Source organism: Rhineura floridana, chromosome 11 (assembly GCF_030035675.1).
Source record: "Rhineura floridana isolate rRhiFlo1 chromosome 11, rRhiFlo1.hap2, whole genome shotgun sequence".
Classification (NCBI taxonomy): domain Eukaryota; kingdom Metazoa; phylum Chordata; class Lepidosauria; order Squamata; family Rhineuridae; genus Rhineura; species Rhineura floridana.
Genome location: NC_084490.1, coordinates 48,234,081 through 48,247,220, shown reverse-complemented (window position 1 = coordinate 48,247,220; position 13,140 = coordinate 48,234,081). Strand labels below are relative to the sequence as shown.

The window sequence follows — 13,140 nt, the reverse complement described above, 5'->3', positions numbered from 1 at the left end:
TGATTTTGTGAGCCACCCTGAATGCCTTATTATAAGGTAGAAGGGCGAGATAAAAATATTTTTAAAATAAATATTAAACAGCTTGCCGATTTTGAACTGCAGTCCAATAAAAAAAATCTGTACCCCTTTCTTTTATTCTGCAACTGCAGACAAACATGCTTTAGGCACAACCCTAATAAGGGTTCCCTCAACTATAGGCAGCACTGTTCTATTCCCAGTAGATCCGAGTATTTTGACTTCCTATAGCTCAACTAGTATATCATGGAGCTTTTCTAGAACTTCTACTTTCACCTTGTCATATACATACGTTATCAAATTATCCTACTTGTATAAAACCAACTTGTCTCTCTACCTTCTCCCTGAGCTCTCTTATCATGTTCTAAACTTGTTTAAAAGTGTAAACTCATTATAAAGCAAATTCACAGCTGCAAACTGTTGAAAACAGGCAAAGTACACCATAATGAGCTATTAACACAGATGTTCTGACAGCTCTAACATCACTTTTTCAAACAAGTCTATTAACCCCCTTCTATAAATCTAATAACGGAGATGCTGTTTTGGGCAAGAAAACATACATGAAGCAATAGTTGCCACTAGGGAGGGGTAGAACATCCTATTTCTTTTTGTGTAAGTTTTGCATATACACTCAACCATCAATCTATTTTGTCTTTTTTTGCCATTTAAAAAATGCACATTTAAGGTATATGTACTTTTCTTTAAATTGCTGGTGGTGGTCTGTGGTCCTCCAGATGTTGCTAGACTACAACTCCCATGATCCTTGGCCATGCTGGCTGGGGCCGATGAGAGCTGGAGCTCAAAAACATCTGGAGCGCCTCAGGGTCCCTACCACTGCTACTGATTTACAAAATTTGAAGGCGTAATCTGAGTAACTGCTGCCTTCTGTTGCATAAAAGTCCAAGACCAACACATTCTGCCAATTCACTTTAAAATTTCTCCTCCAATGCCAGTTGAATGTTCTAGAGGCAGGTTTCTTTAAGAGAAGTGCTTTAAGCCTGGCTAATAACCACTCCTCCCTCAGCAATTCTTTCTGCAACTCTATAAGGATTCTAGAACCTAGAGTTGATTTCTGATGGATTGAAGGACTCGGAAGCCCACTCAAGACTTGGGGGAAAAGTACATTAGAAAAACACACCTAGAGTTAGAAGTGTTTACATAACATGAAATTAAGAATTGCGGTGAAGAGGCTCGTTCATATGTAGCTACTGACCTCTGAGCTTTGAAAGGGCTACAGGAGTTGCCTCAGTGGAGCTGATCTATCATACCAAACGGTACATATTGCAATTCATTCATGGCTCTGAGCCAATTTCCTGTTACCAAGAATTGTAGGAATAGGTAAGTTTTTAAGCATAACCCTCTTCCCTTTTCTCAACTGACAATCAGGGCTGTTAATATTAGCTTTTATTAAGATGTAGGGAAAGGAAATTGGGATGTAAAGATTACAGCAGAGGACAAGGTTAGAATTCACTCGCGTGGGCAGCAGCTTATTTCCACAGCTTCTTGATAGACATATTCTTCTCACTGTCTTTCTGCATAACCTGCCAAAGAGAAAGCATTGGAAATGAGGCAAGAGGTCCCTATAAAAGAAGTAAAGCAGCCCATCTTAGGTATCATTTGTAATCCTTGAGCACTACCCACCACCATAAGCACTGTGGCTTTAAGATGAGGTTGAACTTTGCAGGAGTTAGATGACTATCCAAATCCCACGCATCTTAGTAACCCTTCGTATACTACTTCTCAGACAATATGAAGTCTCAACTGCGGCTAATCCCACCCTGAATATATACATCAGCTTCATGCTGTTTCCTTTACCCCTCTCACAGCAACAGTAGATGTGGGATCCCCTCTCCTTTTTTAGATTTCTGCTCTGCCGTGGGATAAGCCACAGATGCTTTCCCTGTTAAAAGTCCAGCCTTACCGTAATAAGGGACTGAACTATAAGATCCTCCCTATTATCTGCTCCCCAGTTTCATGCCTGCAGAACCCTCAGGAGAAAGAGCTGGCCAGTAGAGAAATGCCTGACACAAACACTGATCGAGCAACAAAACAGAAAACCTCTACATCTTGGGCTCTCTAATGTTCAGCACTTCAAAAGAACCGCCCTTTTCTCATGCCCACAGTACCTTTGCTACAGCCATCTCGAAATCTTCTTGAGTTACATGTACCCGCCTCTCCCTCAGTGCGTACATTCCAGCTTCTGTACAGACACCCTGTAAAACACACCTGTAAGATACCCACTTTAGCTGCCCCACACAAATCCCAAGAGAACATACAGCTCAGGCAGGCCTGCTTCCCTCCTACCCTAGGATAACAAAATGATTGCTCCTAACGTGGAGGGGTATGCGTACGCATAATTAGTATATATGGCTACATTGTCACATGGGAAACAGCAATTCTTGGAAACAATTCTCTTTTGAAGCATCTGGTGACTATTTTCCTGTCACTGTTTATAATCTCTCGTGATACAAAAGAACTAGGGTCAATGCCTCCTTATGGGGTAAGGAGCCTCTCCCATGTTGGGAAATGGTTATTTAGAACTGCAAAGAGCATCATACCAACATTTGAATGTGTGGGTATATCAGCATCACAGAATAATGAAATCCTTGATTTTTTGTGCTTTTGCCTGAGGTCTCTTCTGCTCACCAGTGCAAAAGTACAAGCCTCAGTGAGTGTTTTCCCAAGAATTTCTAGCAGGCCTTGATAATCAAATGCTCCTTAATACTGTCTATGGTAGCTTTGAGGATTCTGCTACCCAAATCTGGCACCTTTTCTATCCTCAGCTTGCTACCTTACCTTGACCTCAGCCCCTGAAGCCCCTGGCATCAGCTCCGCAATTTTCCGCAGGTTAATTCCCCGTGTGAGGTTCATCTTGCGAGAGTGGATCTTCAGGATGTCTAGCCGAGCCTATGTGGTTACAGGAAGTCATGATGAGAGGACAATGCGGTATAGCAAACAGGGACATCTCTATCAAACTTCTTCTACAGGGCAAGACCCTTCTACAGGGTAAGCCATCAAGGGAAGGTCTACTACAGGGAAAAATACAACCACTGCCCACCCCCCTCCCCACCAAGTTTTCATTACCTCTTCATTTGGGGGAGGGAATTCAATTTTTCTATCAATACGCCCAGGGCGAAGCAGAGCTGAATCCAAAATGTCTATGCGGTTGGTTGCCATGATTACCTGAATAGGACAGATAACATTTATAGGTTTCTAGTCAAAGTTTTGACTGATGAATACCAGCAGGCACTATGTATCCATCCCTCGCAGTCAACAGACCATAAACAAGCTTCTTCCCCAATCTGTCCATTGCTCGTCTTTCTCCTGCACATGATGCATCCCCACTCCCACTCTTGCCTCTCTCCTTCCCGCTCCCTCTCTGCCCCTCCATCTTTACTGATCCATATCTGTTCGGTGTCAAGGCTTCATAGCCTTAAAGTGCAATCTAGGGTCAAATTATTACATCTTTTTTAAAAAAGTGCCAAGAAAAGCAAAATTCTGCAGCCTGTTTAAATTACACAATGTTACTCTGCATAATCCATACCATGATGGAAGAACATGGTTTTCATTCCTCCCGCAACGTACCTTGATATTCTTGGTGGCCTCAAAACCATCAAGTTGGTTGAGCAGCTCCAACATTGTGCGCTGCACCTCACTATCGCCACCAGAGCCACCCTCCAGGCGGGAGGAGCCAATGGAATCAATCTCGTCCATGAAGATAATGGAGGGAGCATGCTCCCGGGCCATGACAAAGAGCTCACGCACCATCCGTGCACCTACCACCAGGAAACAAGGCAAGATCCCTTAGCCCCGGAGCAATTACTCAGCAGCTGGATGGGCTCATTCCCCAAACAAACAGCCCATCTAAAGATGCTCCCCTCCATCGTATCAAATATGACCCGTCCTCCCAGCTCTATCCTCTGGAAAAATTATGACAAGTGGAAGGCTTGGTTACATAACTGGAAACTGTTCGGGCAAAACTTGTGCTGGGCAATCCCAGAACTCCAATTTCAGGATCTAGTAAGTTGTATGCTTGCTTTTTCAAGTCATCCACTACCAAGCTGTACAAGCAGTTGCCTTTTTTTCTAGGGAAAAAGAACACTTGAGTCCCGGGATATGGCCAGAAGACACATGAGCTACCTCCTAACTTAAGCTAAGCAGGTCTGATCAGTGCCTGGATGGTTATTCTCCTGGGAACAACATGTACACTGCCTTGACTTTGATGATGGAAGAGGAAGAATATAAATGTAATAAAAAAAATTTCCTGCGCTCTCCCCCACTCACCCTCCCCAATGAATTTCTGCACAAGTTCAGAGCCAGAGACACGGATGAAGGTGCAATCAGTGTGATGAGCCACTGCTCGGGCCAGCAAGGTTTTTCCAGTCCCAGGAGGTCCGTATAACAGCACACCCTACAATAAGAGTATCACAAGATTAGCAGGAGGGACTATACACAGTTAAGTTCAGAGGAAGAGAGAAAAACTCATGGTACTACACCACTCTGGTAACTCATCTCCTAGGTAGCTGTCCGTTCTCCCTTGACTGTGCCACTCATAAGAACATAAGAAGAGCCTGCTGGATCAGGCCAGTGGCCCATCTAGTCCAGCATCCTGTTCTCACAGTGGCCAACCAGGTGCCTGGGGGAAGCCCGCAAGCAGGACCCGAGTGCAAGAACACTCTCCCCTCCTGAGGCTTCCGGCAACTGGTTTTCAGAAGCATGCTGCCTCTGACTAGGGTGGCAGAGCACAGCCATCATGGCTAGTAGCCATTGATAGCCCTGTCCTCCATGAATTTGTCTAATCTTCTTTTAAAGCCGTCCAAGCTGGTGGCCATTACTGCATCTTGTGGGAGCAAATTCCATAGTTTAACTATGCGCTGAGTAAAGAAGTACTTCCTTTTGTCTGTCCTGAATCTTCCAACATTCAGCTTCTTTGAATGTCCACGAGTTCTAGTATTATGAGAGAGGGAGAAGAACTTTTCTCTATCCACTTTCTCAATGCCATGCATAATTTGCCTGTGCATAACTCAGGGCAATGAAATGGAAGGCATGACATGTCTGAGAGATGAAAAAGCTTTGCATCCCTCTGCAGGGAGCAGAGCTACAATTAATGAAAAATTAGCCCCAGCTGAACACTCTAGGAGTCAGCCCTGAAATGCATTGAAGAACCAGAGTAGCTGCGATGGCATGCCACACGTGTTTCTCTTACTACTGAATCATCAGAGATGTATCCATATCTGCCCTGGGGTGGGGGAAGAGAGGGAATACCCAAACCAGGAGGATGGACTTGTCAGGTCAAGTATTAGAGCAGGGACAAGCTGCTCCACCCCACCCCACCCCCATATTCAAGCCACCCATTTGGTTGTGGGCATGGAGTCACAGGAGTCTGCCTTAAATCAGGGCAGACCACTGGTCTGCATAATCCAGTAGTAGTTCTCCATTCTCAGGCAGGCTATTTTTTAGCTGCCCTATGAAGAGATCCTTGGAACAGAGATGCCAGCAAGTGAACCTGGCCTTCTGAATCAAAACAAGTAGTATCGCCCCTCATACCTTTCAGATGCACCCTTCCCTAAAGAAGGTTCAAGAGAAGAAGAAACTGCTTATTTTTCCACAGGATGAATTTTTCACTACTTGTATGTAGGCAAGATCAAATGGGGTGAGGAATCTCTGGCAAGGCCATTTTGGAGAAGCCATGCCCATCCGCCCTACACCTGACTTCAGCGGAACAATCAGGGGCTTAAAGTGGGCTTCCAATTGTTCCTTTGCTGGAGCAAAACACACTCCCAACCACCCAGCAGCTGATAGGCGGTAGGAGTAGGCCTTGCTCCTTCCCTGCTCTGCTCTTTGAAGCTGTGCTGCATGGCTCCAATAATCCTCCTTGCATTCTCCTTTGCACCTCTAACATTTAGGACAGAAAGGAGAAGCACAGGCAGGATTGTAACCCTCCCACTGACCCTTTCAACCTCTGATGACACAGGCTGAAAGGGGGAGCATGGGGCAGGCTTTGCACCGTCAACAATTTGCAGCTCCCCCTTTGTTCTTCCCCTGTGGGAGAATGCCTCTATTTTCTTGCTTCCCACAGTAGGGGCTGGGGAGTGCATGTGTGTGATGATGATGAAGGGCGCTACCGCGGAAGAGAGCACTTTCCTCAGCAGTGGCAAGTGCTTGGGACACAATTATGCCATGTGACTGACAGGTGGATTCCCACCCACATGTCATATTAGGCCATGTGGCCAATCTTGATAAGGATCTGGTCCATGGAATCAAAAAAGGTTCCCCACCCCGGGTCAAGTGTGAGTAATTATCTACCCATTACTCTAAAGTTAGCCTGGTCCAGTGATATGGTATAGCACACAAATTCTGTATGGTGGAGACAGAAGTGTAGAAATAGATAATCTTTTCGCTTGCCTTGGGTTGAGCAATGCCCAAAGCTTCAAAAAGTTCTGGATGTTTGACAGGCAGCTCAATCACTTCCTTGATTTCTTTGATCTGTTTGTCAAGACCACCAATCATCTCGTAAGTGGAATCTGGCACCTTCTCCACCATCATCAATGAGACCAGAGGGTCCACCTTGTTTGGCAGGATCTTGTGAAGTGTGTAGCTGTCATTTCGCAAGGCAACACGGCAGTTCGGGGTTACCTGGATGGTAAAAAAGTGAGCTGCATGTTCCATCTCTGGGTTTCCAAGGGGTATTTTAAAGAGAGAGGAACCCCAAAAGCAGGGGAAAAAATCACACACAAAAAACCAACAGGTCTAGAGACAAACACCATCCCCACCTGTGGACAACCAGACATGGCCCAACACATACTCACATCATTAATGTCTATGTTTTTATCGACGTCAACTACAAACTTGCCTTCTGGATGAACCTGGAATAGAAGGCCAATTACTACCATAAGAACAGAACATTCGCAGTAACAGCAGCAAACTAGTCAAGCAAGCAAACACCAGTCTACATGCTCAATGGAAAAATACATCCCTTCACCGTGTCCACCCCATAGTTTGGCACAGCACTTCTAGCTTACAGTACAGAGCAACTTGAAGGTCCTGTTCTTGAGAAAGATTACTAATGTAGCAGCAAACTTTATTAAAAAAAATTTTTTTTGGCAGTTTTGCAAGCCACATAGGAGGGGAATTCACTCAGCATCTAGCCATCCAGTCATTTTTGCTGCTTCTGTCCAGAAACAGCAAACTGCCAAGAGAATGAGTTGTGAATGATGATGTGCCTGGTTCAATCTTACTTCTACCATGAAGTAACAAGGTGGCTTACGCATGCCATTGTCTCAGAACTACAGACTTGAACCCATTGTCTTCCCAGTGATAATCTGATACTATGCTCCGATCATTCAAAAGTGCTGTTTAAATGTTATTATTCTCAACCCACACTTGTGGCCTGTTAGGACAACCCCCCCATCGCATACTCAAACTGAAGGACCCAAGTGTCTGATACATTCACGCAGGGAATGACCATACCTTGACAAGCACTTTCTTTTTGTCCATAGCTCTCACCACTTCACCCACATAGGATCCCTGTTCCTGCAGAAGCTGCAGCTCCTCACGAAGCAGGCGTACTAGTGAAGAAAGAGAAAACAAAACAGCATTACTAATGGAGGGGGGAAAAACAGCCTCCCAACTCATGATCTCTAGGACAATTCCTGATCTTCCCCTTTCAAGAGATGCAACATTTCCAGAAATTTTGAAGCAATGGGGAAATTTTTTTTCTAAACAAATTCTGGGGAAAACTGAAATATATGCTATTTATTTTCTTAACAGTTCAAAATTTACTTTACCACATGAAGAACACAAAATGATTTATGGACAACCTAGGATGCCAAACTGTAACTGTCTTCTATACTGATTAAATTTAAAAGTATACATGCCTTATGTAAAAACCATTATATTATATAAAATACAATCAAGAAAACAAAGCACAAGTGCCGCACATTAGGGTACCAAACATATCCTGGGGTTTGACAGTTGGGAAAATGGGGGTACAGGATAGAAACAGAGTTTAAAATAAAAGCCATCAAAATTGTAGATTGTAGTCAACAAGATAGAATCTATTTTATTTGTGCTGTCTCCATAGCCCACGTTATCAACTATTAAAACCCTGAAACTTCATGAGGCCATTGTGACAAACTATCCATCTTTTAAATTAACAAAACAGGATTTGAGTTGCACATGTAAGTAGATCATTTTAACTATTTATCATTGTAGATTATTAACTATGTAGTGGTTACCAGAAACCATTCTGAAAATGAAGCTAACACAAATATTAAAAAACCCTTTGAAGCACAATTCAATTATTTTTCTGAGAGAGAAAATAGCTCATAGGAGGGTTCCCCCCCTAATTTTCCACCAGGAAAATGGGGGCAGGGAGTAGCCTTGGTTGAAAATGAGAAAAACTGTTTCCCCTTCAAATCTTCCTGGGTTCCCCCCACCAGGATTTCACGCATCACTACCCCGTCCCCCACAGCCACGCCCCCAAACCTTGCTCAACTCCCAGGGTATCTGTGCACATCCAACTGCTCCCAAACCCTCTCCCTGGACACAAAGGCAATGTTACAGCAAACTGAGCAGTCCCCAACTTACCCTTGGCATTGAGTTCATTCCGCTGGGCCTGCAGCCGTCTCAGATTCTGGCTCTTATCATTGACTATCAACTTGGATAAGGAAAAAAGATATATGACACCTCGCCCCCAAACAGCATAATAACCAATAGACCAAGGGTGTTCGCTTTCCCACCACCCCAGAATTATTTCTCTCAATCAGGACACTTTGGCCTCTAACTACTGGCTGGGAAACAAGGGGTGATGGGTAGTTTTATCCTAGTTTGTGAAAAAACAGCCAAGTCCAAACTGGGTAAACACCAGTGTGGTGTAGTGGTTAGAGTGCTGGCTTAAGAGCAGGTTCAACCCCCTTGCCTTGGCCATGATGCTCATTGGGTCGACCTTTGGTCAATCGCTATCTCTCTCAGCTAACCTACCCCATAGGGAAATTGTAAGGGTAAAATTGATGAGATGAAAAGACATTTATGTTGCTTTGAGCTCCTTGGAGAAAAAGTGGGAGATGAATATAGCAAACAAACAACTCCTCACTTTTTTACCCCAGCATTGTCAAAGCGAGCTATATTTTCCCTCTGCACACCTTCCCTTATGTATCTTGTCTATTAAGGTAAACAGATACACACATTCTGAGTGTGTTGGAAGATGTCTGAGCGCACAGTTTCCCCTCAGAAATATATATACCACAGCATAGCAAACGTTTATGTCAAAACCAACATATTTTAGAATGCACTCCTATCTTCATCTGACAGCAGGACCTGTATCTTATGTTGACCTTTTAAATAGCCCTTAATCTAAGCACTATAGAAATAATAAATCATGGCCAAGAAGGAGCTATAGGGTTCCCTAGCCTAACTGAAGTTATACCCCACAGATTAAACAACTTTAACCCACCTGCTGCCCACATGTGTATGAAATTCATCCCCCAACTCACCTGTAGCTCCTCAATCTTGGACAGATAATACTGGCGCAGGCCAGTCCCACCTTTGCCCTCATCCAGTTCCATCTGTCAGAGAGATTTAAGACAGAAAAGGGATGGAGAAAAAGATAGACCAGTTCAAAGACAAGAGACACAACCACACTCAAAAATTATAGTCTGCTACTCAAACCATAAATTGTTTTCCCCATCCTACAATTTACAGTGTTACACTTCTCCCGCAGTTAGCACCACTATTCTACAGAATTGGGCACCCTATACCAATCACATCGCTAAAATAGCCAGTAACTCCTTCTCCATCTCTGATAATCTTAACAGATAATGCAAGCCACTTCTCTACATTACACCTTTACTCTTCCTCTCGTTTTATTACATACATAAAGGCGGACAGACTGTCTCCCCTTTATAACGCAGTTGAGTCATACTACTACCCCCCTATAGGCTTTGATTTTAATCCTACGTACCAACAAACACCCCTTTCAAATTAGGATCCCTTCAATCAAGTAGTCCGCGCCCCTTTCTATTGCTCCCCCCTTTATTTTTGAAAGCATTTGAATTTATTCATGTACAAACGAACCCTAGTTCCTCCTCCTACCAGTCATTACAGTCCACCCATTCTTAATGAAAGCCCCTTTACAATCTCTCCCTTTGACCTTCCTTATCACTCACCCACATTACAAACAAATATTGTTCCGACACACACACGAATAACCGCCGCTTTTCGGGAGAGGGGAATACCGGAGTGACTCAGCAGCCATAGGAATCAACCTACCTGCTCTGGCCCTTCCACCGCCATTTCCCCCCTCACTGGTATCAACAGTCACTGAAATACGCATGCGCTACACAGCGGCGGACAATAGTCTTCCTCTTCCTGCTTCTTGCCCTTAACCAACGTGGCCGACGTTAGTTCTCCCTTGGGCAAGACAGGTGGTCTCTTCAACACCATCAAAGAGCTACAGTCTCGATGGATTTAAGTAACATACTTCCGGTTTCAGACTTCCGATCTCAGACTTCCGCATGTGCGGAGCAAGAAAAGCGGAAGCACATAGAAACCAATATTAATGGTTAAATCAAGCAAGACAGAATTAAAAGCTTTAAAATTTCCATATCCTGTATCCCCCCCCCGTTCCCAAAAAGTTATGTTGTAGAGTCTACACCCTCTTCGGCTGTTGGAACAGAACTCGCGGGTGTTTTGTTTTTAAATAAAAGAAAGGGTAAGGTCCAATCCTTTTGTAGCTGACAAACAAGTCCCACTTCGTTCAAAGAGAATTGCTTTCATTTTATGCGCGTAGGTTTGCAGCCGTAGTTGGGCTGTTGGGGAATGCGGGAAGGAAAAATATAGACTGGAGAAGTTAAAATCAAATATTCAGGTTTCAGACATAACAAAAACTCTTGCTGTACCTTAAAGACTAACATATTTATGCTATTAGCTTTCTTGGGCTTCATTTCATTAGTTGCACTCAAGCATCAGTTTGACACCTTGTTCGTATATTTTTCTTTACTTCCACTACTATATTGCCCCGCGTATGAAGAATTCTATGGGTTTGCAATCGGAAACTGGAAGTTAAAACTCGTTATTTTTATACCTCTTGACTTTCTTGTTGCCTTGGTCTTGATTTTAAGTTGCGCATGCGTATAGGTAGGGAGCGTTTACATTTCCCTCCCCCCAAAAAACCCTCAAATGAGATTTGCTGACATCTTGGTAGGGTATTTAATAGTTTTTACAGGTACCTGAGACTAAAAGAAGGAAAATAGAATGACGGTCTGACGTAGCTGTCTTTTGACTTCTCTGTTGTCCGATAGAAAAGAGACTGGCGCTCTGTATATCTTCTTGTCTGTTTGCATTTTGGAGGCACTGCCACACTCAAGATGGCTATGATGATGCAAACACATATAGCGGATAGAAACAGGAAAAGGAAGGGCTACGGGTTGAGAGAAGGGCCAAACCAAGTTTTGAGCACGTGTGCGCGTGCTGTGGCTGTGGGTAATTCTCTGCGCAGAAGTAGCCGCGGCTGCTGATACCAAAATGGGCAAGAAGGGCAAAGTAGGGAAGAGCCGAAGGGACAAGTTCTACCACTTGGCCAAGGAGACTGGTGAGAAAATGGGGTGGAAACCTTATGTATTTATTCAGCAAATAATTTCTGCCCCGCGATTAATTATAGTAGACCCCACAAGTGCCTAGCCCTTATTCCCACATATATGGGGGATAGTTACTCAGTAGAGAGGAAAAGCCACTCTGTGTGGGCTCAGAGGCACTCTTCTTTTCGTGCTGATGGCCTATGAGCTTATCAAGCCTTACATCCCAGCCTTTCTAACAGTTCCTGGGTTGATGTGTTGTGTTGTGGATTAGTGGGGGGTGGAGGTGGTAATTGAAGTTCATTGTCCCACTCGCATATCTTTTGGGATGGAGAGAACTATCTGTACGGCCCCTAGGGGAACGAAGATTTCTGCAAATCCAAGGAAGAGGGCAAAAAGAACCATCCCTTGATAAGGAGCAACTGATTTGAACTAGTGGCAGGTACATTTAGGTTAAACTTTGGACAACCTTCCAAAAGCTAAGAGTAGCTCAATCATGTGTAGATAGAATTTGCTTAGGAGGACTGTAATCTTCTTGGGGCAGAGGACTTTAATTACAATATTAATAACAGCAGTTAACCTTTTATAAGCTCTTTCAAGTGTTCAAAGTGATTTGGTGTAATCCTACAACAACCCTGTAGGGTAAGTCAGTATTATTATTCCCTGTACTGTAGATGGAGGGGCATGAGAGAAAATAACTTATCCAAGACCACCTTAGTGGGTTTATGGTAGAGCCAAATTTTAAACTGGGGACTTTCATAGCTCAGTCTCTTTACCTACTACTCTATACAGTTCTTTGGGTGAGTGTCTTTGGGTTTACTCAAGTGTAGGTTGTCCTCCCTCAAGGGAAGGCCATAACTCAGTTGCGGAGCATATGCTTTGCATGCAAAAGCTTCCAAGTTCATTCTCCAGGTAGGGCTGGAAAAGATGCTTGTTTGAAACCCTGGGGAGCTGTTGTGCCAGTCAGTGTCGAGTAAATGTATTCAACCTTTTTCAACCCAGGACTCATCTTTTGCGCAAATATGCATTTAGGGACACTTGCTTTAATTTTTTAACGTGTGTGTGTGTGTGTATGCTAGAATAGCTGTTGTGGCCCATCTTAGGTCAGGTTACAGCTCACTAGCGGGCCCAGCCAACTCATTGAGATTGGACTAATGGTGTGCTGAGACCAATGGTCTGACTTGGTATAAAACAGCTTCCTGTGTACCTGAGTTGGGCTAGCTAAATCATATCCGGGTCACAGCTTCTTCTGGGTTAAAATTAGAGGCATGCTTCACTCTTACACTAATGGATGTGTGTAAGCACATAGAACATAAATAGATAAAGATACATACTTGATCTTGATTGGTTCCTGGAAAATAGGCAGGCAGTTCTCCTTGCAACTCCAGGTTAGTCCATTTAAAACTTCCTAGTCCCACCCTCCTCTTGACCCAATCAGTCAGTGTTCAGGAGTAGGACTGTGTCTTCTAGTTAGTGATGGTGCCTTTGGGATTCCTCCATGCTCTACAACTGTATTGTGAGTTGCATAATGGAATTTATTTATTTGTAAAAC

At 43.8% G+C, this 13,140-nt stretch overlaps 2 protein-coding genes across 5 annotated transcripts in view; one reads left to right on the top strand and one right to left on the bottom strand.

Annotated features, from left to right (window-relative positions):
* Positions 1 to 1,404: 1,404 nt before the first annotated feature.
* Positions 1,405 to 11,373, bottom strand: PSMC5 (proteasome 26S subunit, ATPase 5). 4 transcript variants are annotated; one of them, XM_061590208.1, is made up of 12 exons: positions 11,244 to 11,373; positions 9,510 to 9,581; positions 8,605 to 8,674; positions 7,486 to 7,583; positions 6,825 to 6,881; positions 6,421 to 6,651; positions 4,300 to 4,426; positions 3,601 to 3,791; positions 3,100 to 3,198; positions 2,812 to 2,922; positions 2,142 to 2,228; positions 1,405 to 1,556 (listed from the first exon to the last, which is right to left on the bottom strand). In XM_061590208.1, exons 2-12 carry the CDS (start codon positions 9,579 to 9,581, stop codon positions 1,503 to 1,505), a joined length of 1,197 nt encoding a protein of 398 aa, XP_061446192.1. In that variant the 5' UTR covers positions 11,244 to 11,373; the 3' UTR covers positions 1,405 to 1,502. The 4 variants fall into 4 exon arrangements, with proteins under 4 accessions (XP_061446192.1, XP_061446189.1, XP_061446190.1 ...); XM_061590205.1 differs by lacking the exon at positions 11,244 to 11,373 and adding an exon at positions 10,914 to 11,026; XM_061590206.1 differs by lacking the exon at positions 11,244 to 11,373 and adding an exon at positions 10,285 to 10,467.
* The window catches only part of FTSJ3 (FtsJ RNA 2'-O-methyltransferase 3), a 28,942-nt gene continuing 27,040 nt past the window's right edge, over positions 11,239 to 13,140 (top strand). Inside the window, exon 1 of the mRNA XM_061590202.1 lies at positions 11,239 to 11,605. Coding sequence (XP_061446186.1) covers positions 11,539 to 11,605 — 67 coding nt within the window. The 5' untranslated portion in view covers positions 11,239 to 11,538. The remainder of the gene's footprint in view (positions 11,606 to 13,140) is intronic.

Excerpts from the sequence above, each read along its gene's own strand:
- PSMC5 (XM_061590205.1), bottom strand. The coding sequence starts at position 10,958 with ATGAAGCCCAAGAAAGCTAATAGCATAAATATGTTAGTCTTTAAG. Across the intron at positions 3,792-4,299 it reads GCAGAAATTCATTGGGGAGG|GTGCACGGATGGTGCGTGAG; the intron begins GTGAGTGGGGGA and ends TCCTGGTGGTAG. Across the intron at positions 2,229-2,811 it reads CTTCAGGGGCTGAGGTCAAG|GGTGTCTGTACAGAAGCTGG; the intron begins GTAAGGTAGCAA and ends TGTGTTTTACAG.